Source organism: Chrysemys picta, chromosome 9, assembly GCF_011386835.1.
Source record: "Chrysemys picta bellii isolate R12L10 chromosome 9, ASM1138683v2, whole genome shotgun sequence".
Lineage (NCBI taxonomy): Eukaryota > Metazoa > Chordata > Testudines > Emydidae > Chrysemys > Chrysemys picta.
In genome coordinates this window covers 7,991,264-8,016,799 of record NC_088799.1, presented here as the reverse complement: position 1 = coordinate 8,016,799, position 25,536 = coordinate 7,991,264, and the positions used below count along the sequence as shown (strand labels likewise).

General features: G+C 65.0%; 1 protein-coding gene across 2 annotated transcripts; it reads left to right on the top strand.

Moving 5' to 3' along the window:
• Positions 1-224: 224 nt before the first annotated feature.
• Positions 225-23,789, top strand: CHRD (chordin). Of its 2 annotated transcripts, none has more exons than XM_065557684.1 (23): positions 225-675; positions 1,822-1,925; positions 6,266-6,389; positions 7,789-7,935; positions 8,218-8,335; positions 10,525-10,621; positions 10,884-11,025; positions 11,237-11,377; positions 11,623-11,705; positions 11,795-11,942; positions 12,264-12,370; positions 13,234-13,350; positions 15,096-15,252; positions 15,475-15,707; positions 16,233-16,346; positions 18,730-18,930; positions 19,920-20,013; positions 20,320-20,376; positions 20,489-20,592; positions 20,757-20,859; positions 21,976-22,130; positions 22,452-22,545; positions 22,923-23,789. In XM_065557684.1, the coding sequence occupies exons 1-23, from the start codon at positions 540-542 to the stop codon at positions 22,985-22,987; spliced, it is 2,841 nt and encodes a 946-aa protein (XP_065413756.1). In that variant the 5' UTR covers positions 225-539; the 3' UTR covers positions 22,988-23,789. The 2 variants fall into 2 exon arrangements, with proteins under 2 accessions (XP_065413756.1, XP_065413755.1); XM_065557683.1 differs by having other exon boundaries at positions 226-675; positions 6,263-6,389.
• The last annotated feature ends 1,747 nt before the right edge of the window (positions 23,790-25,536 follow it).

Below are 25,536 nucleotides of genomic sequence, written 5' to 3'. Positions count from 1 at the left end.
GACACGGGCCAGGCGGGGGGCGCAGAGGGTCCGGGCGGGGCGGGGGCTGCAGGGGGATACGGGCTGTGCGTAGCGCGGGGGTCCCCCACATCTCTTCTCCAGGGGCTGCTAGTTTGAGGCAGCGACAGGTCCGCGGCGCGGGGGGTGCGGGGCGGGGACCGGGGGCGGGGGGGGCCGGGCTGCCCCGTCCCGCTCCCCCCGTCGGGGGCCGCCTGCCATTGGGCGGCTCGGCCGGGCGGGCTGCGCGCACCGCGGCCCCAATCCACAAGCCCCCCGCGGCCCCGCGTCTGCTGCCCGTTCCGCTGCGGCCCCCGGGCGCTCGCCGCGAGCCGGACCCCCGCTGGGGGCTCCAGTCCCCCGGCCCGGCCGCTGCCTGCGCCTCATTAGCGGAGCCTTTGTTTGCTCAGGATGCCTCGGCTCCGCGCGGCCCGGGCCGGAGCCTATAAAACCTGCCGGGGGCCGGGGCCTGGGCACTGGGAGCCCTGACTCCTCGCGCAGCCGGACGCCGGGGTCCCCCAGCCTCGCGCGCCCCCCTGGCCATGGCCGCCGTGCCGCTGCTGCTGGCCGGGCTGCTGCCCCTCGCCCTCTGCCCCGCGCCGGGCGGCGCCTCCCGCCCCAAGCCCCTGCTGCCCATCCAGCCCGAGAAGGACCCGCTCCCCTCCAAGGGGGCGGCAGGTAGGAGCCCGGGGCGCCCGCAGGCGGGACCCCGCTCGGGGTGGGGAGCCCCGGGGCGGCGCAGGAGAGCCCCGGGCGGGGTGGGGAAGCCCGGCTGGCACCGGGGGGCGCAGCGGTTTCGCTGCCAGGGGCCACTGGGGCTCTGCGCTGGGACGTTCCCCAGCCCCGGGCTGGGGGGCCAGTGTGGGGCGAGCGGAGCCGGCGGAGCGACTCCTGCCCTCCCTGGCACAGCTACCCGCTCCAGCCTCCATCTGGTTCGCATTGATGGATTTACACCCCCCGTGCGCTCCGCTTGGACCGGTGACAGCGGCGGGGAGGGGCCGGGCCGGGCAACGTCTCACCAGCGCAGGATCTCACCGCCTCAGCCCTGCCCGCTGGCCCAGCCAGCCCTGCCCCGTGCCAGCCGCGGCTGGGTGAAGGGGGCGATCGAGACCTGCCCGGTGCCAGCTGCAGCAGTCAGACAAGCATGGCATAGGCAGGGGGGGTGTGAGGTGCTCTGGGAGCAGCGGGATGGCAGGGGTGGTACAGGCTGTGTGTAGGGGGTGTGCCCTGGCTACAGGGTTGGCACAGGCTGGGGGGGGGCTGGCTGTAGGAGGCTGGCATGGTGGTACACCTGGGGGGCCTGGCTGCAGGGGGATGGCAGGGGTGGCACAGGCTAGGTGGGGGGGGCCTGGCTGTAGGGGGTTGGCATGGGGTGGCACAGGCTGGGTGTAGGGTGTGCCCTGGGAGCAGCAGGATGGCAGGGGTGGCATGGGCTGGGTGTAGGGGGTGTGCCCTGGCTGCAGGGTTGGCACAGGCTGGGTGGGGGGCCCTGGCTGTAAGGGGTTTGCATGGGGTGGCACAGGCTGGGTGGGGGGCCCTGGATGCAGGGGGTTGGCATGGGGGGCATGGCTTAGGGGGCACGGTGGGGGGGCTGGCTGCAGGAGGATGGCGGGGGGGCATGGCTGGGGGGCCTGGCTGCAGGGGGACAGCAGGGGGCACAGGCTGGGGGGCCTGGCTGCAGGGGGACGGCTGGGGGGCACGGCTGGGGGGCCTGGCTGCAGGGGGACAGCAGGGGGCACAGGCTGGGTGCAGCAGGATGGCACAGTGGCATGGCTGGGCCCTGGGTTGCCGGCAACTCTCTCAGGATGTTGCTTCCCTCCGCAGGCTGCTCGTTCGGAGGAAGGTTCTATGCCCTGGAGGACACTTGGCACCCAGACCTGGGCGAGCCCTTTGGGGTGATGCACTGTGTGGTCTGCTACTGCGAACCGGTAAGCGGGGAACCCCCCTGCCTCCAGAGCAGGGGTCGGCAACCTTTCAGAAGTCCTGTGCCGAGTCTTCATGTATTCCCTGTGATTTAAGGTGTCGCGGGCCAGTCACACATTGTCACGTTTTTAGAAGGTCTCTTTCTAGAAGTCTCTAATATAGAACTCAACGATTGTTGCCTGTAAAGTAAATAAGGTTTTTAAAATGTTTAAGAAGCTTCATTTAAAATTAAATGAAAATGCAGAGCCCCCTGGACCGGTGGCCAGGACCCGGGCAGTGTGAGTGCCACTGAAAATCAGCTCGCGTGCCGCAGGCTGCCTACCCCTGCTCCAGAGCATCCAGCGCCCCCCCCCCCCAGAACCTGGGGCCCCCCACTCCCCTCTGAGCCCAGCCTATGCCAGCTCGGCTGCTGTGCTCCACAGCCCTGGGCAGCGGGGCCCGTACCTTGCCTCCCCTCCCACCCCAGGGGAGTGCAGTACTCGGGCAGTACAGAGCCCTGGGGGCGGGGGGTGCAGTGAGGGAGGGTGCAGGCAGTACAGAGCCCTGGGGGAGGGGGGCAGTGAGGGAGGGTGCGGGCAGTACAGAGCCCTGGGGGAGGGGGGCAGTGAGGGAGGGTGCGGGCAGTACAGAGCCCTGGGGGAGGGGGGCAGTGAGGGAGGGTGCGGGCAGTACAGAGCCCTGGGGGAGGGGGGCAGTGAGGGAGGGTGCGGGCAGTACAGAGCCCTGGGGGAGGGGGGGCAGTGAGGGAGGGTGCGGGCAGTACAGAGCCCTGGGGGAGGGGGGGCAGTGAGGGAGGGTGCGGGCCAGTACAGAGCCCTGGGGGAGGGGGGCAGTGAGGGAGGGTGCGGGCCAGTACAGAGCCCTGGGGGAGGGGGCAGTGAGGGAGGGTTCAGCCAGTACAGAGCCCTGGGGGAGGGGGGCAGTGAGGGAGGGGGCAGGCAGTACAGAGCCCTGGGGGAGGGGGGCAGTGAGGGAGGGGGCAGGCAGTACAGAGCCCTGGGGGAGGGGGGCAGTGAGGGAGGGGGCAGGCAGTACAGAGCCCTGGGGGAGGGGGGCAGTGAGGGAGGGGGCAGGCAGTACAGAGCCCTGGGGGAGGGGGGCAGTGAGGGAGGGGGCAGGCAGTACAGAGCCCTGGGGGAGGGGGGCAGTGAGGGAGGGGGCAGGCAGTACAGAGCCCTGGGGGAGGGGGGCAGTGAGGGAGGGGGCAGGCAGTACAGAGCCCTGGGGGAGGGGGGGCAGTGAGGGAGGGGGCAGGCAGTACAGAGCCCTGGGGGAGGGGGGGCAGTGAGGGAGGGGGCAGGCAGTACAGAGCCCTGGGGGAGGGGGGGCAGTGAGGGAGGGGGCAGGCAGTACAGAGCCCTGGGGGAGGGGGGGCAGTGAGGGAGGGGGCAGGCAGTACAGAGCCCTGGGGGAGGGGGGGCAGTGAGGGAGGGGGCAGGCAGTACAGAGCCCTGGGGGAGGGGGGGCAGTGAGGGAGGGGGCAGGCAGTACAGAGCCCTGGGGGAGGGGGGCAGTGAGGGAGGGTGCGGGCAGTACAGAGCCCTGGAGGAGGGGGGCAGTGAGGGAGGGTGCGGGCAGTACAGAGCCCTGGGGGAGGGGGGCAGTGAGGGAGGGGGCAGGCAGTACAGAGCCCTGGGGGAGGGGGGGCAGTGAGGGAGGGGGCAGGCAGTACAGAGCCCTGGGGGAGGGGGGCAGTGAGGGAGGGTGCGGGCAGTACAGAGCCCTGGGGGAGGGGGGCAGTGAGGGAGGGTTCGGGCAGTACAGAGCCCTGGGGGAGGGGGGAGGGCAGTGAGGGAGGGTGCAGGCAGTACAGAGCCCTGGGGGAGGGGGGCAGTGAGGGAGGGTGCGGGCAGTACAGAGCCCTGGGGGAGGGGGGCAGTGAGGGAGGGTGCAGGCAGTACAGAGCCCTGGGGGCGGGGGGGGGCAGTGAGGGAGGGTGCAGGCAGTACAGAGCCCTGGGGGAGGGGGGCAGTGAGGGAGGGTTCGGGCAGTACAGAGCCCTGGGGAGGGGGGCGGTGAGGGAGGGTGCAGGCAGTACAGAGCCCTGGGTGGGGGGCAGTGAGGGAGGGTGCAGGCAGTACAGAGCCCTGGGGGCGGGGGGGGCAGTGAGGGAGGGTGCAGGCAGTACAGAGCCCTGGGGGAGGGGGGCAGTGAGGGAGGGTTCAGGCAGTACAGAGCCCTGGGGGCGGGGGGGGCAGTGAGGGAGGGTGCAGGCAGTACAGAGCCCTGGGGGAGGGGGGGCAGTGAGGGAGGGTGCAGGCAGTACAGAGCCCGGGGGGAGGGGGGAGGGCAGTGAGGGAGGGTGCAGGCAGTACAGAGCCCTGGGGGAGGGGGGCAGTGAGGGAGGGTGCGGGCAGTACAGAGCCCTGGGGGAGGGGGGCAGTGAGGGAGGGTGCAGGCAGTACAGAGCCCTGGGGGCGGGGGGGGGCAGTGAGGGAGGGTGCAGGCAGTACAGAGCCCTGGGGGAGGGGGGCAGTGAGGGAGGGTGCAGGCAGTACAGAGCCCTGGGGGAGGGGGGGCAGTGAGGGAGGGTGCAGGCAGTACAGAGCCCTGGGGGAGGGGGGCAGTGAGGGAGGGTGCAGGCAGTACAGAGCCCGGGGGGAGGGGGGAGGGCAGTGAGGGAGGGTGCAGGCAGTACAGAGCCCTGGGGGAGGGGGGCAGTGAGGGAGGGTGCAGGCAGTACAGAGCCCGGGGGGAGGGGGGCAGTGAGGGAGGGTGCGGGCAGTACAGAGCCCGGGGGGAGGGGGGCAGTGAGGGAGGGTGCAGGCAGTACAGAGCCCTGGGGGAGGGGGGCAGTGAGGGAGGGTGCGGGCAGTACAGAGCCCTGGGGGAGGGGGGCAGTGAGGGAGGGTGCAGGCAGTACAGAGCCCTGGGGGCGGGGGGGGGCAGTGAGGGAGGGTGCAGGCAGTACAGAGCCCTGGGGGAGGGGGGCAGTGAGGGAGGGTGCAGGCAGTACAGAGCCCTGGGGGAGGGGGGGCAGTGAGGGAGGGTGCAGGCAGTACAGAGCCCTGGGGGAGGGGGGCAGTGAGGGAGGGTGCAGGCAGTACAGAGCCCGGGGGGAGGGGGGAGGGCAGTGAGGGAGGGTGCGGGCAGTACAGAGCCCGGGGGGAGGGGGGGCAGTGAGGGAGGGTGCGGGCAGTACAGAGCCCTGGGGGACGGGGGGCAGTGAGGCAGGGTGCAGGCAGTACAGAGCCCTGGGGGAGGGGGGCAGTGAGGGAGGGTGCGGGCCAGTACAGAGCCCTGGGGGAGGGGGGCAGTGAGGGAGGGTTCAGGCAGTACAGAGCCCTGGGGGAGGGGGGGCAGTGAGGGAGGGTGCAGGCAGTACAGAGCCCTGGGGGAGGGGGGGCAGTGAGGGAGGGTGCAGGCAGTACAGAGCCCTGGGGGAGGGGGGGGCAGTGAGGGAGGGTGCAGGCAGTACAGAGCCCTGGGGGAGGGGCAAGTACCTTGTCAAGCTCCTGGGTGGGGGGCAGGACAGAGCTGTAGGCAAGGATATTGTTTGGAGGGGGGCTGTGGCCCTCCCCCCTCCTTTCTCCTACCCCCTCCCTCCCTCCCTTTCTGAGGAGCAGGGCACATCTGCGGCAGCCCTTCAGCAGCTCCCCTGTTTCTCCTGGCACTGGGTATTTGGGAGGGGAGGGGGCTGCTCGGGGAACTGGCCTTTAAATGCTTTTCCTGACGACCCCCCTGCCTGGGTAATGGGGGGCATAGAGCAAACCTCCTGCATGGCAGCGTCCAACACACACCTGGCTGGTCCCTGCTCCCCTGGCTGCAGTGGGGAGAGGGGGCTGCGAAGGGGGCCTTGGCCCTTGGTCCCAGAGCCCAGCCCTCCTGGCCCAGCCACGCAGCAGCTGTGCACCGCCGTGGAGGGAGAGAGCTAGAACCCGAGGCTGGCGGGCGTGGGGTTTGCCGCTCAGCATCACAAACAGCTCTAGGGCAGCCAAGAGGCTAAGTGCCAGGGGACTGCATGCAGGGCGAGCCCAGAGGGGAGCAGCAGGAGGCAGCCAAGCGAGGTCTTTGCAAAAAGAGGGGTGCCTGTGAGGGGGGCACTGGCCTGTTTGTGGGGGGCTGAGCTGGGGAGAAGGGTTTTGCAGGCAGGGGTGCTAAGCTGGGGCTTGGGGACTGCGGGTCTCTCCACAGGGGTGACCTCGGGGGCATCGCACAGATCAGAGCAGTTCGACGTGGCAAAGATTATTGGGTCTCAGGCCTCCGCTTTCCCCTGGCTCGCAGTGCAGGTGGTTCTCTCTGGGGCTCTGCAGAGGCTCATGCTGTGGGGCTGGGAGCTGGGTCTCTCACCAAGCAGGCCACACGAGGGCACGCTGAAGACTATTTCTGTCTTCCCTCCCAGCAGAGGAATCGCCGAGGGAAACCAACAGGCAAAGTCAGCTGTAAGAATATTAAGCACGACTGTCCCGCCCTGCCCTGCAGTGAGTCTGTCCTGCTGCCGGGACACTGCTGCAAGACCTGCCCAAAGGGTAAGAGGCGAGGCCCTGCCTTGCTCCCGGGACTGTCTGCGCGGCACAGCGCATTGCGTGGCTCCTGGGTGACGGGTCTCGCTCGCAGCAAGTGGCTGGGCCCGAACGCGGGCTTTGCTCAGAGTGTTTGCCGTGTGTGTTTGACAGACGTTGTGTGGAGTGGGTGCCCCGGGCCCCCTGTGCAGTCAATGTCCCATTTGTTTGGCAGCAGTGAGGAAGAGAGAAACACGTGGTGGTAAAGGCTTGGGGGAGGGAACGGCTGGGGGAGGACGCGGGTGACTCGCGGGGGGGGGTCGGGGGAGGACTGTGCTCGAAGCTACTTCTACCGCCGCCTCTTTCGAAACTGCTGGCGTGTGACGTTGGCGCTGTCCATGAATGAATGGATTGTCATAAGGGGCTTTACGGGCCAATCAAAGGCCGCGTCCCTGCCCCGGGGCGCTTGCAATCAAAACCGAAAATGCCCAGACCGAGAAGGGGAGGCGGGCGGGGTGCCCGTGTTAGCAGCATTTTCTAGGATTACTGCTATGATTCTGTTCTGTTCGCTTTTCTACCCTGGCGTGTTATGTGACTGGCCATCACGGTAGTATCGGAGGGGCTGGTCTTTGCGGGGAGGGGTCTAGGGCTAAAACCTGGCTGGAACTACACACTCTACAAGAGCCATAGACTCTCCTGCCTCCAGGCAAGAGACTTCCACCCGTTAGGAGGACAATTCCCCTGTGGGAAGGTGATTCCATAATTGTCCACTAGGGGGCTCGCTGCCCCTTTCTCTGGGGACCGGGTAGCAGGCACAGACCCCGGTTCTGGCCACGTGTGGGACCGTGCTCTCTCCCCTACTCCCGGTGTTCTGGCTGTGGGCGTGCCGTGTGCCGAATGGAATCCGAGCTGGCCTCTGAGACGTCGGTGCCCCTCTGGGGGTCGGGGGCCGCCGCAGGAGCTGCAAGCGGTAACACCGCTGTCCGAGGAGGGTTCCTCCCCAGTAGCTCCGGTGGGAGAGGCAGGTGACCCTAGAGCCTCAAAGTGTTAAGGTGCTTCCTGTGGGGCCCAGACGGCTCTGTCTGTGGAGGGGATTTACTGCGGTGCTGTGGGAGCAGGTCTCTTGCGCTGAGGTTCCATTTCAGCTCTTATGAAACCCCTGCACCGCAATTGTCATAAAGCACTCACCAGGGCAGGGTCCTGGGCACCCGTACACAGCCATGTTCCATGTGAGCTAGTGCTTGGAGCAGAAGGGACGGGCAGTCCGGGGAGCAGAGCTCCGTTCCTGGTTCTGCTACAGGCTCGCTGAGTGACTTTGGACGAAGTCCCTTCCTTTTTCCGGGCCTCGGTTTTCCCCTCTGAGAGATGGGGATTATACCGCATGCTCTGCTTGCACTGAAGATGCAAAGAATGGTTCTCCTTTCAGCCTCTCCCAGCATCCCAGAGAAGAGGCCAGAGCCCATCTTTGACAGTTTCGAGTATTTCCAGGATAAGGAGGATGACTTGCATAAGAGCTACAATGACCGTTCCTACCTGAGTTCGGAGGACCTTGCCCGGGACGACAGCCGCACAGGTAGTTTTCTGCCTGACCTTGGTGGCTGGGGGGAGACAGGCCCGGGATGGGGCAGGAGGGCTGGGGACGTGTTGCAGGCTTGATTCAGTATTTGCGAAGTTTGGAAGAGTAAACCCCAGAGACTATCAGCCACAGTCCCCACCCACCCACCCCTGATGTCAGTGGAGAACGGGGAACCAGGGGGTGGTTTGCATTCTCCTCCCCTCCCGCATGCAGAACGCAGCGTCCCGGGGCCCTGAGCTGAAGGAATAACTGAGATCTCCTTTCACTTTCCTCCCCCAGACTTTGTGGCCTTGCTGACCAGTGGCGCAGAGCCCTGGCTGTCACTGTCCAGCGCCGTGGCTAAAGCCAGGTTCACCCTCGTGCGTTCCTACCTGCTCTTCTCCATCAACTACGAAAGGTCAGTCCCACCCCAGGCGCTGGGACAGCCCCAAGAAAACTCCCAGCCAGAGGCCAGAGCCTCCTCGTCTGCAGTCCGAATGGATCGTAGATGGGAGCGGGGAGGGGGGCTAGTTTGTTTCCAGCCCTCCAGCGTCCATACCGGGGGGTTGTAGTTTTGTAGCACACCCACGCTGTTTCTGCATGCCTGTCCCAGGCGGCCGGTGGGCACCCGTGGGGGGAGGCCACTGCACTTGCATCCCACTCTCACCCCGTAGTCGTGACCAAGATGGGGTCAGTGCCCCAGCTGCCCAATACCTGGGCTGGCTGCCCACTGCCCGAGCAGGTAGCAAGTGGCTCTTGTTTATCAGACGAGAAAGGGTTATTGCAAAGCCGGTCTCTGGGGTTTAACCATTCGCTGGCTTCCTGTCTATTAGACCTTCAGAGCTCCCTCTGATAGGCAGCTGGTATTTCTCTAATATCATTACGAAACAGCTGGGACTCCAGAGAATCCGTCACAGGCAGGAACATTCCTTTCCTCAAGGTTTTTATTAAAAACAAATTCAGGGAAATGGGAAAGGATCCAACCAACAGGGTCCAAACACACATGGTGGCGGGCCCAGCCGCTTCTCCACGCCATCTTCGGCGGGACCCCTCCGCTCCAGGCCTGACTCAGGGACCTGCAATCAATCCCTCCCCACCTTCAGGATCGCTGATGGCCCCATTGGATCCGCGTGAGGAGGGAGCTGAGCTCAGCTTCTCTGATGCTGCAGCCCCCCCTCTTTTTCCAGGGCTTTGCATAGTGAAGTGGTGACTAATTTGAAACCAAGTCCGTGGAGCCAAAGAAGGCCAAACGCGAATTATTTCTAGCCACGTTGGAGCGCTTGGCACTCGGCAGACCTGGGAGCGGATCTGGCCTCTGCTCCAAGTTGTTTACAATCCAAGGCCCCCATCCTGCAACTGCTTCCATGCTGGAGAAGCCCTTGGCTGGCACAGACCCCACTGGAGTCGGTGGGGCACGGCCCTGAGCTCTGGGATCTGCCTGCGGGGTGCCCCTCGGCCGTCAGCAGGCTCCGTGCCAATGCAAGGTGTGCAGGTGCACTTTCAGGATCAGGGCCCCTGTAGGACAGATAACCCAGTGGATTGTAATAAGCTCCAGTCTCCATCCTGCTCCTCGCCCTGGAGCCAATAGGGGGTGCTCAAGCAAGCGCCATAGTAGCCTGAGGGGCAGGGGGGAGGGAGGAAGTGCCCTGGGTGCCCCAGGACTCGGGACTCTCGGGAGCAGCACAGTAATACGTGACAAGAAGCCTGCCCGGTTACAAACCTAGTTCAGCCGATTCCAGCCCCCCCCACCCCTCGCAGTCTGCCCGCTCCTCCGTCCACGAGGACATACGCTCTCCTTGTATGCGGCTGCAGGACACAGATGCCCCTGCACGGCCCCTAGCCCAGGCCTGGGGCCTGATTCTTCTCTGCCGGCTTTGCACTGAGGGCACGTTCGGCTTCGCCCCGATTCTCAGCTCCCCGGGGAGACTCCCATGCCCGGAGCCCCTCCCGGCCAGCGAGCTGCCCTGAGCCCCAGCCTCACTGTTCACTTTCTCCCCAGCCCTCCTACAGGCACCCCGGTCTTGCCCTGAACGATCCCACTAAGCCCTTCATCTTCGCCCTCTGTCCCTGTGGGAGCCGGCTAGCTCCGTGTGTCTCCTCCCAACTTTAGTTCTCCTCTCCACCCAGCACCTCGGTGTCTGTGCCGAGGGCCCAGAGCCCGAGAGAAGGGCCATCCCCTCCCTGCAGAGGCCTTGGCCCAGGCAGCCCCCGGGGCACAGCGCATGGCTAGCCAGTGAGGAGCCTGGAGCCCAGGGCGGGTGGGGTAGGGATGGTTATCTGCCCCGTCTGTCCATTCTCTGGTTTAATCAATGAATGTGTTTCTATGGTGACCAGACTAGAGAGAAGCTGCACCCCCCCCCTTTGGCCCCCATGGGGGCTGTCAGGGAGTCCCACAAAGCTGGGTGACCTTCCATGGGGCGGGGATCAACCAGACAAGGCCCTGGAAAGGAGACCCTCCCCTGGGCACGTTGGGGTGAAGCCTCCGCTCTGGGAGTCACAGCCAGGCCTTTCTGGGGCCAGGCAGAGCCGGTGGGTCCTCCCCCCACCCCCTCTGCCTGGCCCCCCGGCTCACTCAGCTGCTCCGGTTCCCCCCCAATCCCCACGCAGGCTGGGCCGGCCGAGCCGCGTCCGCTTCACCGACCCCGACGGCAACATCCTGTTTGAGCACCCCGTGCAGAAGAGCGTCTCCCTGCAGGATGGCATGGTGAGTGGCACCCCCGTGGGCAGCCGAGACACCGGCCTGGCGCTGGGCCAGGCAGGAGGCAGCCCCCCCACGCTACCCTTACCCCCAGGCCTCTGGGGCTGCTTCCCTCCTCTGTGCTGCCTCCTTTGGGCCAGCCCCATTGCCAGCGATGTCCCTCCCGTGGGACCACGCTCCCCTGAACCTTTCTCCCATTGGCTCTGGCAGGGGCTGCCCTGCCCTCTCTACCTCCCCCCACCCACTCACCAGCTGCCCCTCCCCACAGATCTGCGGCATGTGGCGGAACCTGCACAAACCCTCCATCCGCCTGCTGAGGGCGGAGCAGCTCCGCATCTCCCTGGTCACCAAGTCTCAGCCAGCCGGCGAGATCCAAGGCCCAATCATCAAGCACCGGGCCCTCTTCGCAGGTAACTTCCTCCCTCCCGGCCCTGGGGCTGCTCTGAGAGCCCTGGTGTCTGGGGCCTCACTTCATGGGGGCCCCACTGGCCACAGTACCCTTGGCTGGGGTCTCAGCAGCAGCCAATGCCCCGAGTTCCAGCCGGCCCATCCAGGACGCTCGGTCTCACTGCCCCCCTCCCCAGGGCTGACCCTCTCAACCTTCTGCCCTTTCAATCCCAGAGACCTTCAGCGCCATCCTGACCTCCATGGACCCAACCCACATGGGTACGGGGGGCATCGCCATGCTGACCCTGAGTGACACCGAGAACAACCTGCATTTCATCCTCATGGCCAAGGGGCTGCTGGAGCCGGCAGACAAAGGTGAGTGGGGACAGCGGGGCGAGGCCTGGAGCAGCCGTGGGGCTCTCGCCCCTTTGGTGGGCACACCAGGCGGAGCGTACTTGGGCAGGAGGGTTGGGGGTGGAAGGGTCTGGGTGGGGTGGGGGCAGCCAGGGGCTGTGTAGTGTCACTGGAGGAGGGAGGGGGAGACTTGTGGAGATGTTTGGTGAGTATAGGGTGGAGGGGATCGTTGGGGGCAGACTGTCTAATGCTGTTTGCCTTTGCAGAATTCCCTTGGGTTTCACTTAGGGTCCGGATCCTGCACCAGAACCGGGTGCTGCGTGAGGTCAGGGCCAACATCACCCTGCAGGTAAGCAGTCCCCTTGCCACCCATTCCCCCTTCCCTGCTGTCCCCTGGAGGCCAAGCCATGGCGCTTTCCCCTCCTCCTGTCTCCACAGGACCCAGACTTCGCGGAGGTGCTGAGTGACCTGTCAAGCCGCGAGATGCTGTGGCTTGCGCAGGGGCAGCTGAAGATCACGGCGGAGACGGAGGGCAGGCGCCGGCGCCAGATCGCCGGCTACATCACTGCCAGGAAGAGCTGTGACAGTGAGTGGCGGGGAGAGGACGTCGAGGCCGCGCTGTGCCCCAGGGCCTGGGAATAGCAGGATAGGAGCTGAAGAAACCGACCACAGGGTCGGCCCCTGTTTGGGGGGCTGGAATGGGAGTGTCAGAGGGGGAGTCTCCTAGGAAAGGACAGAGCCTTCCACCCCGCAGGAGGCCCCTGGAAGGGAGGGGTGGCCCAGCGGCCCTGGCTCCCTTGGTGCCGGTTAGCACATGGTGTGGTGGTGTCTGGCCGTGCGGCCGCCCAGGGCACAGGGTGTCTCTGGATGCCGTGCCTGAGAGCCCTGTGGTCCCTATTGATTACAGCCCTCCAGAGCGTGCTGTGCGGAGGAGACGCCCTGATGCCAACCAAGACGGGGGCTGTGGGGTCTGCCAAGCTGGCGCTCCATGAGAACGGGACGCTGGAGTACCAGGTAGGGAGGGTCCGCGCAGGGGCAACGTGGGGTTGGGGGCCCACTCGTGTGTGTTTGGAGAAACCTACATGAGCACCTTGGTCCTCAACCATTTCCACACCGGGACCCACTCCCAGTTAGCAGGGAGGGCATAGGTGCTAACTCCATGGGTGCTCCAGGGCCCACGGGGGAAAAAATAGTGGGTGCTCAGCACCCACCGGCTACAGCTGTTCCCCACCCCCTGCTCATCGGGGCGATATGGCTGCTGCCCAACGGCTGTTTGGGGGCTCAGGGAGGGGCTTGGGGGAGGGCGGAGAGCAGCGGGTGGACAGGAACCTCAGGGAGGGGGTGGAGTGGGAGCAGGAAGAGGCGGTGCAAAGGCAGGTCCTGGGGGGTGGGGGTTGAGCACTCCCAGGGAAAAGGAAAAGTCAGCGACCACCCCCCCTCCCCCCCTCCGGCACCTGTCCATGTCCCCCTGGGAGCTGTGATACCGCCCCCTGCAGGCTGGGAACCCCAGGCAGACCTGCCGCTGGGACAGGGAGTCAGGCCTCCTGGGTTCTGTTTCCAGCCCTGGGAAGGGAGTGGGGTCTAGTGGTTGGGGCTGGGAACCTGGACATCAGGACTCTTCCCTTCCCTGTCCTGAATTTTGGTTTCCCGCCTGTGGAATGGGGCTAGTGGGTTAATGTAGGTAACGTCCGCAGTGCTGTGAATGGACAGTGCTGAGTGGTGGTCACTGTCGGAGGGGCTGGGTGGGGTGGGCGGACCGCCACGCCCCCTCCCAACACCCATGGGTGCCGCTTGGTTGATTTTTCCCGGGGAGCTTTGCTAACGCTATGAACCGGACAGACCCTCTCTGGGGCGCTGCCCCCTGCGCCTCCCCGCAGGTCCAGGTAGCAGGGACGGCGAGTGAGGTCATCAGCGTCACCCTGGAGACCAAGCCGCGGAGGAAGAACAAACGCAACGTCCTGTTCGACATGACGCCCAGCTACAGGGAGGGGCTGGTGAGCGCCCCGCCAGGGGTAGACGCTGGGGGTGGTTAAGAATCCAGGGGGCCATGGCTAGACCCCTCCCCTGGAGGATGGTTGGGGGGGCAGTGTGGGGCCATCTCCTCTGGCCTTTGTCCAGTCTAACTGACCAGATCCTGGTGCACTGGCTGAGGGCCCCTGGATGTGGGCCCGGGCCTCATCCTCTGGATCTCCCACAGCCCGCCTGGGCTGCTTCTCTCTCCATTTCCTTCCGTTTGCCTGGTAACAGGGCCTGGAACAGCTGTGTCCAGCTGAGAGATCCTCTCCCACATCTGCTCTGTACCGCCAAACCCCTGCGTCAGTCACCCCCAAACCACACTGGCCATTTTGGGGGGGGCAGCCAGTGCCTCATGGCAAGCTTCTGTCTGATGTGCTGGTCACGCTCCCAGGGTTGGGGGCTGGATCCTTTCTTCTCCAGCTTGCCCACTGGAAGCTCTCTGGGCCAGGAGGCCCTGATCCAAGGGGATAGCTGGTGCTAAGCTAGGCTGCTGGTGAGAGGCAGATCCCGGAGGTTTGTTCTCAGGTGGGGCTCTGTTCCCTGGCTAGCCACCTGGCTCCCCCGGTCCATCCCAGTGACAGCTCTCCTAGCCACACCAATCTAGTGCCGCCCCAGGAGTCTGGGCCCCCTCTCGTCCTCTGCCAGCTCTCCGTGAAGTCACGAGGGCTCTGGGTGTGTGAGCAGGGAAGAGCGGATGAGAGGGTTTACCGTCTTCCTCTGCCCTCCGTTTGTAGCCCTTTAGCACGGCTCTTCTCTAAACAGCCCCAGACTTCTCAGCCCCTCTCCAGATGGGAATTCGCAGCCAGGCCGCTGTCGCCTGTCTCTGAACCCTGCTCTCCGCTGGGAGATGGGGGGCGCAGAGCTGAGCACAGGATGCCAGGTGGGGCAGGCCATTCAGGTTGTGTCCTGAGCTCACCTCACTGCAGTGTCTGGGCACCTTCCCTGGGAGATCAGTATTGATTGTGGAGCAATTCTGCATGGCAAATCCGGAGTGGGCAGACTCTGCATCCGGGCATTAAATCTGCCTCCACATCCCAGCAGTATGATCAGCGGAAGGGGCAGATGTCCTGCTGGGAAAGCAAAGTGATTGGATTGGAAGAGATTTCAGGGAAAATCTCTGTTTAACCAGCCCCATCTCACTCCCTCTGTACTGTTATGAGAAGATAGTGTCATCTGGCTGTGGCAGCACGTTACATGTCTGACCCCTTTCTCCAGCCCCCCCATAAGATCTCTGGGGCAAGGTCCATGCTGTTTCAGTATGTATGGGCAGAGGGGTAACACCCCTGCATCAGCAGAGGGTTTGACCCTGAGACCTTCAGCACCACAGTACAGACCTCAATCACTTGAGCTAAAAGAGTAACTCCGTTACCTGGTAGCAGTAGTAGTCTGTTTCCCATAGTGGCACAGCCCCTGGAGGAGGATGGGAGGTGCATTTTGTCAGGGTTATACGGCAGGGTAGGCCACGCCCACTTAGTGTGGTGCTCTGTCCCCCTCTAGTGGTGGCTGGACTACATAGCAGTTGCTGCACCTTAGCTAAGCAGTGGCTCTTTTGGCTCAAGCAGGAGTGGCTCCTGCATTAAGATCCAGAGATGCCAGGTTCGATCCCCGCTGCCGATGTCCCACCCAGGGGCGGCAGCATTATGTGAGTGCTTCTGAAAGTAAGTGATAATGCCTCTTCCCCCAGCAGGCATGTTAACCTCTCTCTCCCCCCTACCCCGGCCAGGCCAGCGGGACCTGGCAGCACATGAATGCCCGGGACACCCACATGTTACTGCAGAGCGAGCTCTTCCTCAACGTGGCCACCAAGGACTTTGAGGAGGGGGAAGTGCGGGGACAGATCAGCTCCCTGCTGTACAGTGGCCTCCTGGCACGATATACAGGTACCTGCTGCCGGGTGGTGCCCTGTTTCCTCCCCCCCCGGCTGCCAGCCCCACGGGGCTGGAGGGCACGAGGTGGGTGGGTCACTGTAGCGGGCAGTACATGGGCATTCCCTGTAGGTCAGGGACCCCGGGGGCCAGCCCCAGGGACTGCAGAGCGGGTGGCCGACGCCTTTCACTGGCCTAGCTGGAAGCACGTGTCTGACCTGTGCCCCCTGTGCCCAGAGCTGCCCATCCCCCTGGCTGGCCAGCTGGTGTCTCCCCCTGTGCGGACCGGCTCGGCGGGACACGCCTGGGTCTCCCTGGACGAGCACTGCCACCTGCACTACGAGATCGTGGTGGGCGGGCTCGGCAAGTCGGACGACGTCGCCATCAGCGCCCACCTGCACGGCGTCGCCGAGCTGGGCGAGCGCGGCCACGAGCACGCCCGGCTCCTCAAGGGCTTCTACGGCACCGAGGTGATGGGCCTGCGGGGGGGCAAGGGGCTGGGGGGCTGTGGCTGGAGGGGGTGATTGGGGGGAGTGATGGGCCCTTGGAGGAGGGGCTGGGGGGGAAGGGTGCCTGGGGGAGGGGTGTTCCAGGCAGAGATGAGGCGTCTCAGGAGTTTGGGCCCCTGCGAAACCCAGGCAGCTCTGCAGAGATCTGTGTGTCGAGCTCCTCAGCCCGGCTGCCTCTAGCAATGGGGGGAGGGGGAGGAAGCTGGGGTCACTGGAGCTCTGGGCCCCTCAGCCGGCGCATTGGCTCCTGTCCTGGGCAGCCCCAGCTCCGCCTGGAAGTGCTGACCAGCCCCGGCTCAGCACAGGGATGCTGGGTGAGAACCACCGAGGGCTCAACCCCTCCCCTGGGTGCCCCGGCCCAGTCCTGGGGGTACCGGGCTCTCTGAGCAGGGCCACCCCAGAGCACGGTGCCACCTATAACCTCGGCGGTTCTCTGGGGCAGGGGAACAGCCGGGCCCCGCTAACGCCCCTCTCCTCTGTGCCTAGGCCCAGGGCGTGGTGAAGGACCTGGACGCGGAGCTGCTGCGCCACCTGGCCCAGGGCACGGCCTTCCTGCAAGTCAGCACCAAAGTCAACCCCCGCGGGGAGATGCGGGGGAGGGTAGGTGCCATTGACTCACCCCCTCCGGCTTTCCGCCCCCTGGGCAGCAGCTGCGGGAGTCCCAACCCCAGCCAGGCGCCAGGCCCTGCCAAAGGCTGACACAGCCTGCCAGGGCCCGTGACCCTTCGGCAGCGGGCTGGGGACGCTGGGCCTGCTCCACCCGCCCAGGAGAGGGGACCCCGGCAGGAGCCCCCCGGCTCCGGGCTGAGAGACAACTCAGCATCCCTTGGACAGAAGCAAGGAGCGCCTGGGTCCCAGTGTCCTCCCAAGGGTGCATGTAGCTGCAGGCTCCTCAGTCACGCGGTACCACCTCCCTGCCCTTTCTCTGCTGCTTTGGGGCAATGGGCCGCCCAGCACTGCATGCAGAGTTCTCTGGGGACCCGCAGCCCCCTGCCAGCCCAGGCCTGGGCCTCCGCTGAGCAGCCACCGCCGATGGTACCCACCTGTGCAGGGACCGTGCTGGGCACTCCGTCTTAGGGACTGGGACGAGCCCAAACTCTGTCTCGCAGCCTGAGCCAGACCGGAGGAGATGGAGACACATTAGCTCGTCCCTCTCCGAGCCGGCCCGGCTGACGTTTGGAAACTCGGGATGTGTTCCCCCCTGCAAAGAGCACAGGTCTCACTCCCGACAGGGGTTCAGGGTGCCCTCTCCTTGTAAATGCTCCCAGAGGGGGGGTGGGCCAAGCCAGAAAGCAGAGAGTTAATGCCCTTCCTGCCCTCCCCACCTGCCCTCTGCCTTCTCCTGCAGGGGTGGGGCAAAGGCCAGCTGGAATGGAAGGAGCAGCCTGGCTCAGTCTCTCAGCCCCTCTGCTCCCCTGCTCCTCCAGCTGACCCCCCTCATCCAGGTTTGGAAGCTGCTGTGTCAGGCTGGCGGTGGCACCAGCCCTGCCCCTGCCCCAGGTATTCCCGGGTGCTAACTCTGCTGGCGCCCCGGCTGGAAAAACCGGCGGGAGGGGATATTTGCAGACAGAGCAGCATCCGCTCCCGGCCTGGGCCCGGAGCCCCGGCGGCTTTCCCAGAAGCGATGTTTGGCTGAGACGCCTCCAGCTGCCTCCTCGCTATTCATCAACTGCAGCATGTGTTTGTGGCTTGGCTGCCCTGGAGACCCCGGGAGACTGGCTTCCCCGAGGAGTGGGCTTGGCCGTGCAGGAACCGGAGCAGCTGCTGCCTGGCATCGCCTGGCACTGCTCCCAGCCGCTCTGGCTGGCACCATGTAGGTGCCATGGTAGAGCTGGACAGGAAGTTTATTCTTTAAGGAAAACTTGCACTAATTCCTCCATTCTCCTCAGTCCTCGTCTCCCGGCAGCAGGGAGGGGAAGCAGGGGGCTTCCCTGGCCATGGGGAGACAGGGCGGGTGCAAACTGCACTGCCCAGCTGCAGCCCTAGGCCGGAGTATCCTGCAGGGGGCAGCACTGTGGGCTGCAGGCGGGATTGGCTGGCAGCCCCTGCGCTATCCGGCGGGGGCAGCGCGTGGGTGAGGGTGACCGTGACTGGCAGCAGCTCGGGGTGGAAGGCGGCAGGGTGAGCTAATCCTAGCACCGGCAGTGTCGGAGCGAGCCCGTGCCCTTGCCGGCCTGGCTCAGCAGTGCCACCGTGACGTAGGTTAAAGACCGTTCGGAACCATTAGACAAGGGGGAGATAGAAAATATCACAATGCCACTATCTAAACCCCTGGTGCGCCCACCCCTCGAATCCTGCGTGCCGCTCTGGGCGCCCCATCTCTGCAAAGAGATATTCGCGTGGGAAAAGATGCACAGCCGGGCAACCAAAATGATTAGGGGTTTGGAACAGCTTCCGTGTGAGGAGAGATTAAAAAGCCGGGGACTGATTGGCTTGAAAAAGACGACGGGGGGGGGATATGACTGAGGTCTATAAAATCACGACTGGTGTCAGTGAATAGGGACGTGTTATTTACTCCTTCACATAACACAAGAACCAGGGGTCACCCAATGAAATTAACAGGCACAGGTTTAAATCGAACCAAAGGAAGTATTTCTTCCCGCAACGCACAGTCAGCCTGTGGAACTCCTTGCCAGGGGATGTTGTGAAGGCCAAAACTATAACAGGGTTAAAAAAACCCCAACTAGATAAGTTCATGGAGGACAGTTCATCAATGGCCATTAGCCAGGATGGGCAGAGATGCAACCCCCTGCTCTGGGTGTCCCTAGCCTCTGACTGCGAGAAGCTGGGAGTGGGCGACCGGGGCTGGATCACTCGATTGCCTGTTCCCTTCATTCCCTGTGCAGCACCTGGCACCGGCGTCTGGCAGAAGACTGGACACTGGGCTAGATGGACCATTGGTCTGACCCAGCCTGACCCTTGCTGATCGCCCCCCACCTCCTGCAACCCTGCCCCTAACCCGCTGGTGCCCTTTCCCTGCCAGGTGCACATTCCCAACCAGTGCGAGTCGGGGGGCGTCCGGCTGGCCCCTGAAGAGGACGAGCTCCTAGAAGAGCCCAAGCCCAAGGACCCCGAGCAGCTGAAGAAGGACCCCAACTCCTGCTTCTTTGAGGGGCAGCACCGAGCACACGGTTCTCGCTGGGCCCCTGCCTACGACAGGAAGTGCTCCCTCTGCAGCTGCCAGGTGGGTGCAAGGCGTCCCCGAGGCTCCTGCCGCACCCTGGCCCCTGCCGTGGCCTCTGACCGAGTCTGTGGGGCTGGGCATGGCATTGGTCTGCATTTAGCTCCTGCCTTCCCTGAGTCACTGCAGCCGCCCCCAGGGTGAGAGCAAGGGGCCGGCCTCCCAGTCAGGTGAACTGACAGGAGGAAAATGGCCTCCGTGCCCCCCCACACACACACACACCCCACCATCCCCACCCTAATGCTGGCAGCTGCCCTGGCGTGCCAGGCTTCCACCAGCTGAGCCGGGTCCTTCTGTCTGCCAGCTCCTCTTGTCACCCTCCACCCCCCAGGCACTCCTCCCCTCCCCCCAGCTGGCACCTTTCTCCATCCAGCTCTGGAAATAGGCCCCCAGGGATGGCGGGGGGGGGGGGCAGGGACCTCAAGCTCTCTGGTCCGGGGCTGCCCCTGCTGAAGGGCTGTGGGCCAGGGAGACAAGTCCCATCTGGAGCCTGGCGTTTCTTTCCGAGCAGCCCCAGATGGGCTGCTCGTGGGCAGAGTAGGCTCCCGGGGCACGGCTGCTGCTTCAGGCCTCGGGGGACCCTTCTGGGTTGAGTGTGTAACTGGCTTTGCACCTACATGTGCTCTTGTTGCCACTGAGGGCCTGCTTCTAGAGAGGATAAGTGATCACCTGCTGCTGCCGCCTTGAGGGAGAGCTCCCTCGGCTCCAGCGGCAGAAGCCTGTGGCTTTGGTGCGGTAAGTCCAGGGTTCTAGCCTGGCTCCCGGTGGGCTCTGTCTAGTGTTCGTCGCACGGATTCAACCCCAGGGCTGTGGCCCCTCCCTTGGGCTTAGGGGTGACCACCAACCCCTGGCTTCTCCCTGCTGCTGATCCCCTCCCAAGTTCCCTGGGGATACAAAGGCACCAGATGCCCTCTGCTGAGTGGTGTCTAATGATGTGTGTGATTTTTTCCCCCCCCCATTGCCTCTTCTCCCCTGCCCCTCCCCTCTCACAGAAGCGCACGGTGATCTGCGACCCGATCCTCTGCCAGCCCCTGAACTGCACCCAGCAGGTTCACCTAGAGGACCGGTGCTGCCCGGTCTGTGAAGGTACTGGGCACCAGGGCTGGGGTTGACGACGGAGGGGAGGGCCTTTGGGTTTGGGGGGGGTGGGGAAGGGGCTACACTGTGTGACACAGGGCCCTGGGAGATGACCCCCCCCCATCCTCCTGAGATATTCAGGGGGTCCCAGAAGGGGCAGCCTGCCTTGGAGCAGTGTATTGGGCTGAAGGGGGAGGCGAGGGGAAGCTGGGAGGAGGGTGCAGCTCTTGGGGAGGCATCTGGGTAGCCCCAGCAAGGGGCTGGCAGAGCGGCCAGCCAGCGGCCGTCCCTCACGGACTCTTCTTGTTTGGACAGAGAGGAAGGCCAGCCAGGAAGAGCTGAGAGCGGAGAAGGCCCGGGACAGCAGTGAGGGTGAGTCCTGGCCGGGGGGGGGCAGTGAGCCCTGACCCGACCCAGGAGGCAGGCCTCTCTCTGAGCCCCTCTGCCCCTGGATCTCTAACCCTTTCCCCATCTGCTACCCCAGGCTGCTACTTCGACGGCGACAAGACATGGCGAGGAGCCGGCACCCGCTGGCACCCTGTGGTCCCCCCCTTTGGCCTGATCAAATGCGCCATCTGCACCTGCAAGGTACCGCGGAGCCCTTGTCCCCAGTCAGTGGGGAGGCCCAGCAACCCCCTTTCCCCTTGGGTTCCCTCCTGGCCCCTTGAGAGCTGGTTTGTGGCTCCTCACCCTGGGATTCTGGCTCCCTGGTGCCATGCGCTCTCAGCCCACCCCATCCTCTCTCCATTCAGGGAGCGACGGGTGAAGTGCACTGTGAGAAGGTGCAGTGCCCGCGCCTGACCTGCAGCAACCCCGTCCGAGTCAGCCCGTCCGACTGCTGCAAGCAGTGCCCAGGTGCGTCCTCCGGCCGGGCCACGTGTGGCCATTGTCTGCCTAGAGCGCCCAGCTGCAGTCAGGGCCCCGCTGTGCCAGGCCCATCGTGGATGCACCCACATCCCGTGCCCCGGATGAGATTGGGGGCCCCATCCTGCTGGGCGCTGCACAGGCCCCCCTCTTCCAGCTGCCTTAGATCACTGCTCAGACCCAGAGTCCCTGGCACCCCCACAGGAGCAATGGGCCTCAGCCCCACTCCAGAGGGGGGTGGGAGGGTGCTCGCTCCCCATGACCCATTGGCTGTGGGGCAGCGATCAGTGCAAGCACCTAGGGGCTGGGCTGGCAGCATCCAGCTAATTTTCAGCCGGCGCCATCAGCTTGGGCTGGATTTGACCCCCACTGCCCCAGGTTTCTGCAGAAGGCTTCTAGTGCAGGGTAGGGTGGGCAGGCCTCCCTTCTCGCTCCCATCCTGCTTGGCTGGCCCCATCTCCGCCTTGGCATCCTCTGCCCCTTGGGCCGGTCATAGACTGTACAACTGGAAGGGACCTTGAAAGGTCATTGAGTCGAGTCAAGTCGAGTCCCCTGTCTTCACAGCAGGACCAAGTACTGTCCCTCACAGATTATTTTTGCCCCAGATCCCTAAGTGGCCCCCTCAAGGATTGAACTCACAACCCTGGGTTTAGCAGCCAATGCTCAAACCACTGAGCTATCCCTCCCCCCAGTCCACTTGGAGGATCTGTGGTCTCTGCCCTCCTGTTTCCTGCACCCTCCCCATCCGTGTGGGCTGACTGCTTCCTTCTCCTCCCAGCCCCACACACTTGGGGAGTCAGCCGCTAACTACAGGCAGCTGGGAAGAAACTTCCCCTTCGGGGTGGTTATTCCATGCTTGACCACTAGGGGGAAGTCTTACCCCGTCGTCAAGGCAGGAGGCCGGGTTAGATGGGCCCCTGGTCTGATCGGGTCCCTGCTCCCCACCCGCCTTGCCGGATGCTGTGGACACATTCCGCCAAGTTGGGGAAGCTCTGTCTCCTGCTCCACCCTGTGTGCAGGACCTGCTGCCTTGGGGGGTGGGGGCGCGGCGGACACCCGCTCTGCCGCACTAAGGCAGCGGGGTGCCTGTGTCTCTGCTCCCCACAGCTCCAGAGAAGAGCCCCCCTGAGCTGTCGGACATGATGCAGGCAGACGGGCCCCGGGCCTGCCGGTTTGGGCGCCAGTGGTACATGAACAACGAGAGCTGGCACCCAACGGTGCCCCCCTTCGGGGAGATGAAGTGCATCACCTGCTGGTGTGTGGTGAGTGCATGGGGCCGGGGGCCCCCCCCTCAGGTTTGCTGCCTGGACACAAGCCCAGGAACTGCCTCTCTGAGCCCCTGGGGGAATCGGAGGCCCCATGCTGTGAAGGGGGCAGGGAGCTCTGTCATCAGAGTCCAGATAAAAGGCTTTCTGGGCACTGAACTATCTGCAGCCAGGCCCCCTGTGCCCTCCTCCCCTGCTCTCCAATCTCGCCAGGCCTCCTGGCCACACCCCCACCCGGGAAAGCTCCTTCTATCCCTGCCGCTTGGCAGGCCCCTCCCCAGCCGGGCCCCTGTCTAACTCCCTTCTCCTCCCCTGCAGTCCGGGGAGACCCACTGCCAGCGCCAGGAATGTTCCCCCGCTTCCTGCTCCAGTCATGCCAAGAAGGAGACCCGCTGCTGCGCCCGGTGCCGGGGTGAGTGTCGGGCCGGCCTGTCTCTGTCCCCCTGCCCCACGTGTGCACAGCTGGGGGACCAGTGTTCTCCAATGGCTCCTGGGTGCCTGATCCCCCCCCTTGGCCCCAGGTCGGTGGGCCCCAATCTGGGAGGGTGGGCCCCGAGTCGCCAAGTCCCAGGGTATCAAAGGCGCCTCCCTGCCCAGGAACAGGTTCCACCACTGCTGAGGGATCGCCAGGTCTACCCACGAGTCCAGGCTTGGCACCATGGGCCGAGATTAGGGTCACGCTGGGACCCAGCCCGGATGCTTGCCATTGGCAGGCCTGGGGCTGGCCGAGCCCCCTGCTCGCTGACTCTAACCCTGCTCTGTGGTTCTGCCTCTGTCCCACGGCCCCAGACGTTGCCCCAGAAGAAGCCCAGGAGAAGCTCAGAGCTGACGCCCCAGAGGCCTGGAGCCACTAGCCGGACACCAGTGGGAGGAGGAGGAGCCGGTCTGGAGCGGCAGCCCAGCAGCGTGACCAAGATCTGTGCTGCCCCGGCCCAGGGCGATACTCCCTGCTGGCTGCAGGGAAGCTGGGGCGTGTGGCCCAGGCCAATCCCCATGCCAGCCCTAGACTAGTTTTTGTTTCTTTGGTTTGTTTAACATGACAGATTCTGCCTTCTGCTTCCACCCAGGCCTGAGCCGCTGCTCTGGGGAGAGCCCCGGGCCCCCTGCCTCTGCCCCGAGGGGGCTGGCTGGCTCTGCTGCAACCTGGACCCCCACCAGCTGGTCGGGGCTCAGGGAATGACACTGCGCTGCACATGGCAGTAGCCTGGCTCCATGATAGTATGGGACGGGGGGTGGGAGGCTGAGGATCTTGGGGCAGGGGTGCTGTCCTCCCCCTGCCCACATACCCACTCTCCCTCCGGGGAGAGACACGGCCGCTGCGGGGATGGGGCCCAGGTGAGCATCTCCATCAGTGGCTGTGCGTCGCGTCCCAGCTGGGCTCCCCGGGCACGGCCCAGGCCTGGCTTGTACATAGTGTAAAATCTCCCTGCCCCTCCGCCCTCTCCTCTCGGCTTGTTCTTTGGCTGGGTTTCTCGTGTAATTTATGGTTCTAGGAGGGCCTGTCCGCCTTGAGCAGACCAATTAATCTTCAATAATTAGTCTGCTCAGGGCGGGCCCCTCCCCGCCTCGCTCAGGGCGGGCCCCGGGCCCTCCCTGCCCTGGGCAGACAAATGAAGTTGGGGAGATTGTGTATTTATTAAAAACAAATGAAACTGCCCCACTATGGCTCTGCCTCTCATTGTTGCCCCCTGCTGGGAGGCACCAGCGGCGCGTGGAGTCAGAGCACGGCTGGGATCGGCCGCACGCGCGTGGACAGGTGCCTGCGTGCATGGAGCGAGCACCTCCGTGGCAAGGGCAGCCCCCCTGCCCTCACGTGGGATTCGCACCCCCTCTGCCTGTGACAGCCCCCCTCCATCCAATGCTCTCCACTGCCCCAGATCTCTGCTGTCCCCCCCCCTCTCCTCCACAGCCCACCCAGCCTGGGCGCCCATTCCCCCGCCCTCAGGCTGGGAAGGTAAATAAGGGAGAGGGTCCTGGGTACTTGTGAAACACTGGGAGAACGGGGTGAGGGGAGAGAAGGCCAAGGGGTGGGACAGGGGCAGGAGGCAGGGCTGGGGCGACTGGGCGTGGAGCGATGAGTGGGGCAGAGATGCAGACAGGCTCCGAGCACAGGCAGGGGGGTGGCTGGGCTGCTCCTCCCTGCCTGGTTTATGGGGGTTGGCAGGGGTCCCTGTCCCTCCTGGGGAACGCTGCCTATCCCCCTGGGTTATCCAATCATGCCAGCCTGCGACAGCGTCATGCTTCCCTGCGCGGACCCTACTGGCTCCTGAGGCTCCCTGGGGGGTTCCTGGCTCATGGGGAGGAGGAGGCAGGAGACATGGGCTCTCTCCCTGGCTCTGCCACTGACTTGGGTGACCCTGGGCAAGTCCCTCCCGCTCCATGACTCAGTTTCCCCATCTGTGAAATGGGGACGATGATCCTCCCCACCCTTGTAAGGTGCTGTGAGATCCTCACCTGAACGGGGCTGGCGATGGGGTGGTCTCAGTCCTTGCAGCTGCTGTGGGGAGACGGGTGGCTGGCCATGCATTCAGCCCCCAGCTCTCCCTCCACGGCCCAGCACAGGGGTGAGCTTTGTAGGCACGGGGTTACGGGTGGCTGGCTCCAAGGCCACAGCCTGCGGCGGGGGGTAGGTCCTCACTGCAGAGTTAACTTGGGCTGGCACCCGGGGCGGCCCACTGGGCTTGGCCTCACGTGGGTGTGAGCAGCCCCCCTGCAATGCCTGCTTGCTGTGCCGCGCTTGCCCTGTGTCACCAGGTGCTCCCCCTCGCTCTCAGTGCAGCAGCGAACTGAGCCAGTCTAGGAGTCTTTCCCAGGAGCGGTGGGAGAACTTCTCCGCCCTTCTGGGTGTCCGGGGCAGTGTGGGAGGGCGCTGGTGGCCCATCTGCACGTGCGGGGTTAGCCAGCGGCCGCAGGGCACAGGGCTGGTTACCAGCACCCAAGCTCTAACCTAGACCAGCTAGCCTGGGGCATGAAGTCCGAGCACGCTGGGGGGGAGAGGCTTGATGTGGGGACGGGAGCCACGGACCAGCCTGCGTGATGTCTGCAGGGCCAAACTGCAGCTGTTGAAATGGTCCCCACTGAGCTGGGCTGCTCCCCCGGCAGCTGCAGGCCAAGCCTTTGAGAAGGGCGCATTGGCCAGGCCATGGGATATGGGCCCCAGCAAGGGCGTGGCTGGCAGATCCCTTGGGGGGGCCCTTGGAAAGGGGCAGGGATTCCAGGGGGACGCTGCCGGGTTCTTTTCCTGAGCCCTGCAGAAGGCCCTGGCTGGCAGGCCCAATGCTTCAACCAGCCCTAGGCTCTGGGAAGTACTTGGGCCTGTAACTCCAGGGCAGGCCAGCGAGGCCACTATAGGAGGGAGGAAACCCTCCAGGAAAGGGTTAATCTTGGGGGCCATTCACAGGGC

Coding starts and splice junctions, on each gene's coding strand:
- CHRD (XM_065557683.1), top strand. CDS start 540: ATGGCCGCCGTGCCGCTGCTGCTGGCCGGGCTGCTGCCCCTCGCCCTC. Junction 6,390..7,788: donor CTGCAAGACCTGCCCAAAGG/GTAAGAGGCGAG, acceptor TTCTCCTTTCAG/CCTCTCCCAGCATCCCAGAG. Junction 22,131..22,451: donor GCATCACCTGCTGGTGTGTG/GTGAGTGCATGG, acceptor CCTCCCCTGCAG/TCCGGGGAGACCCACTGCCA.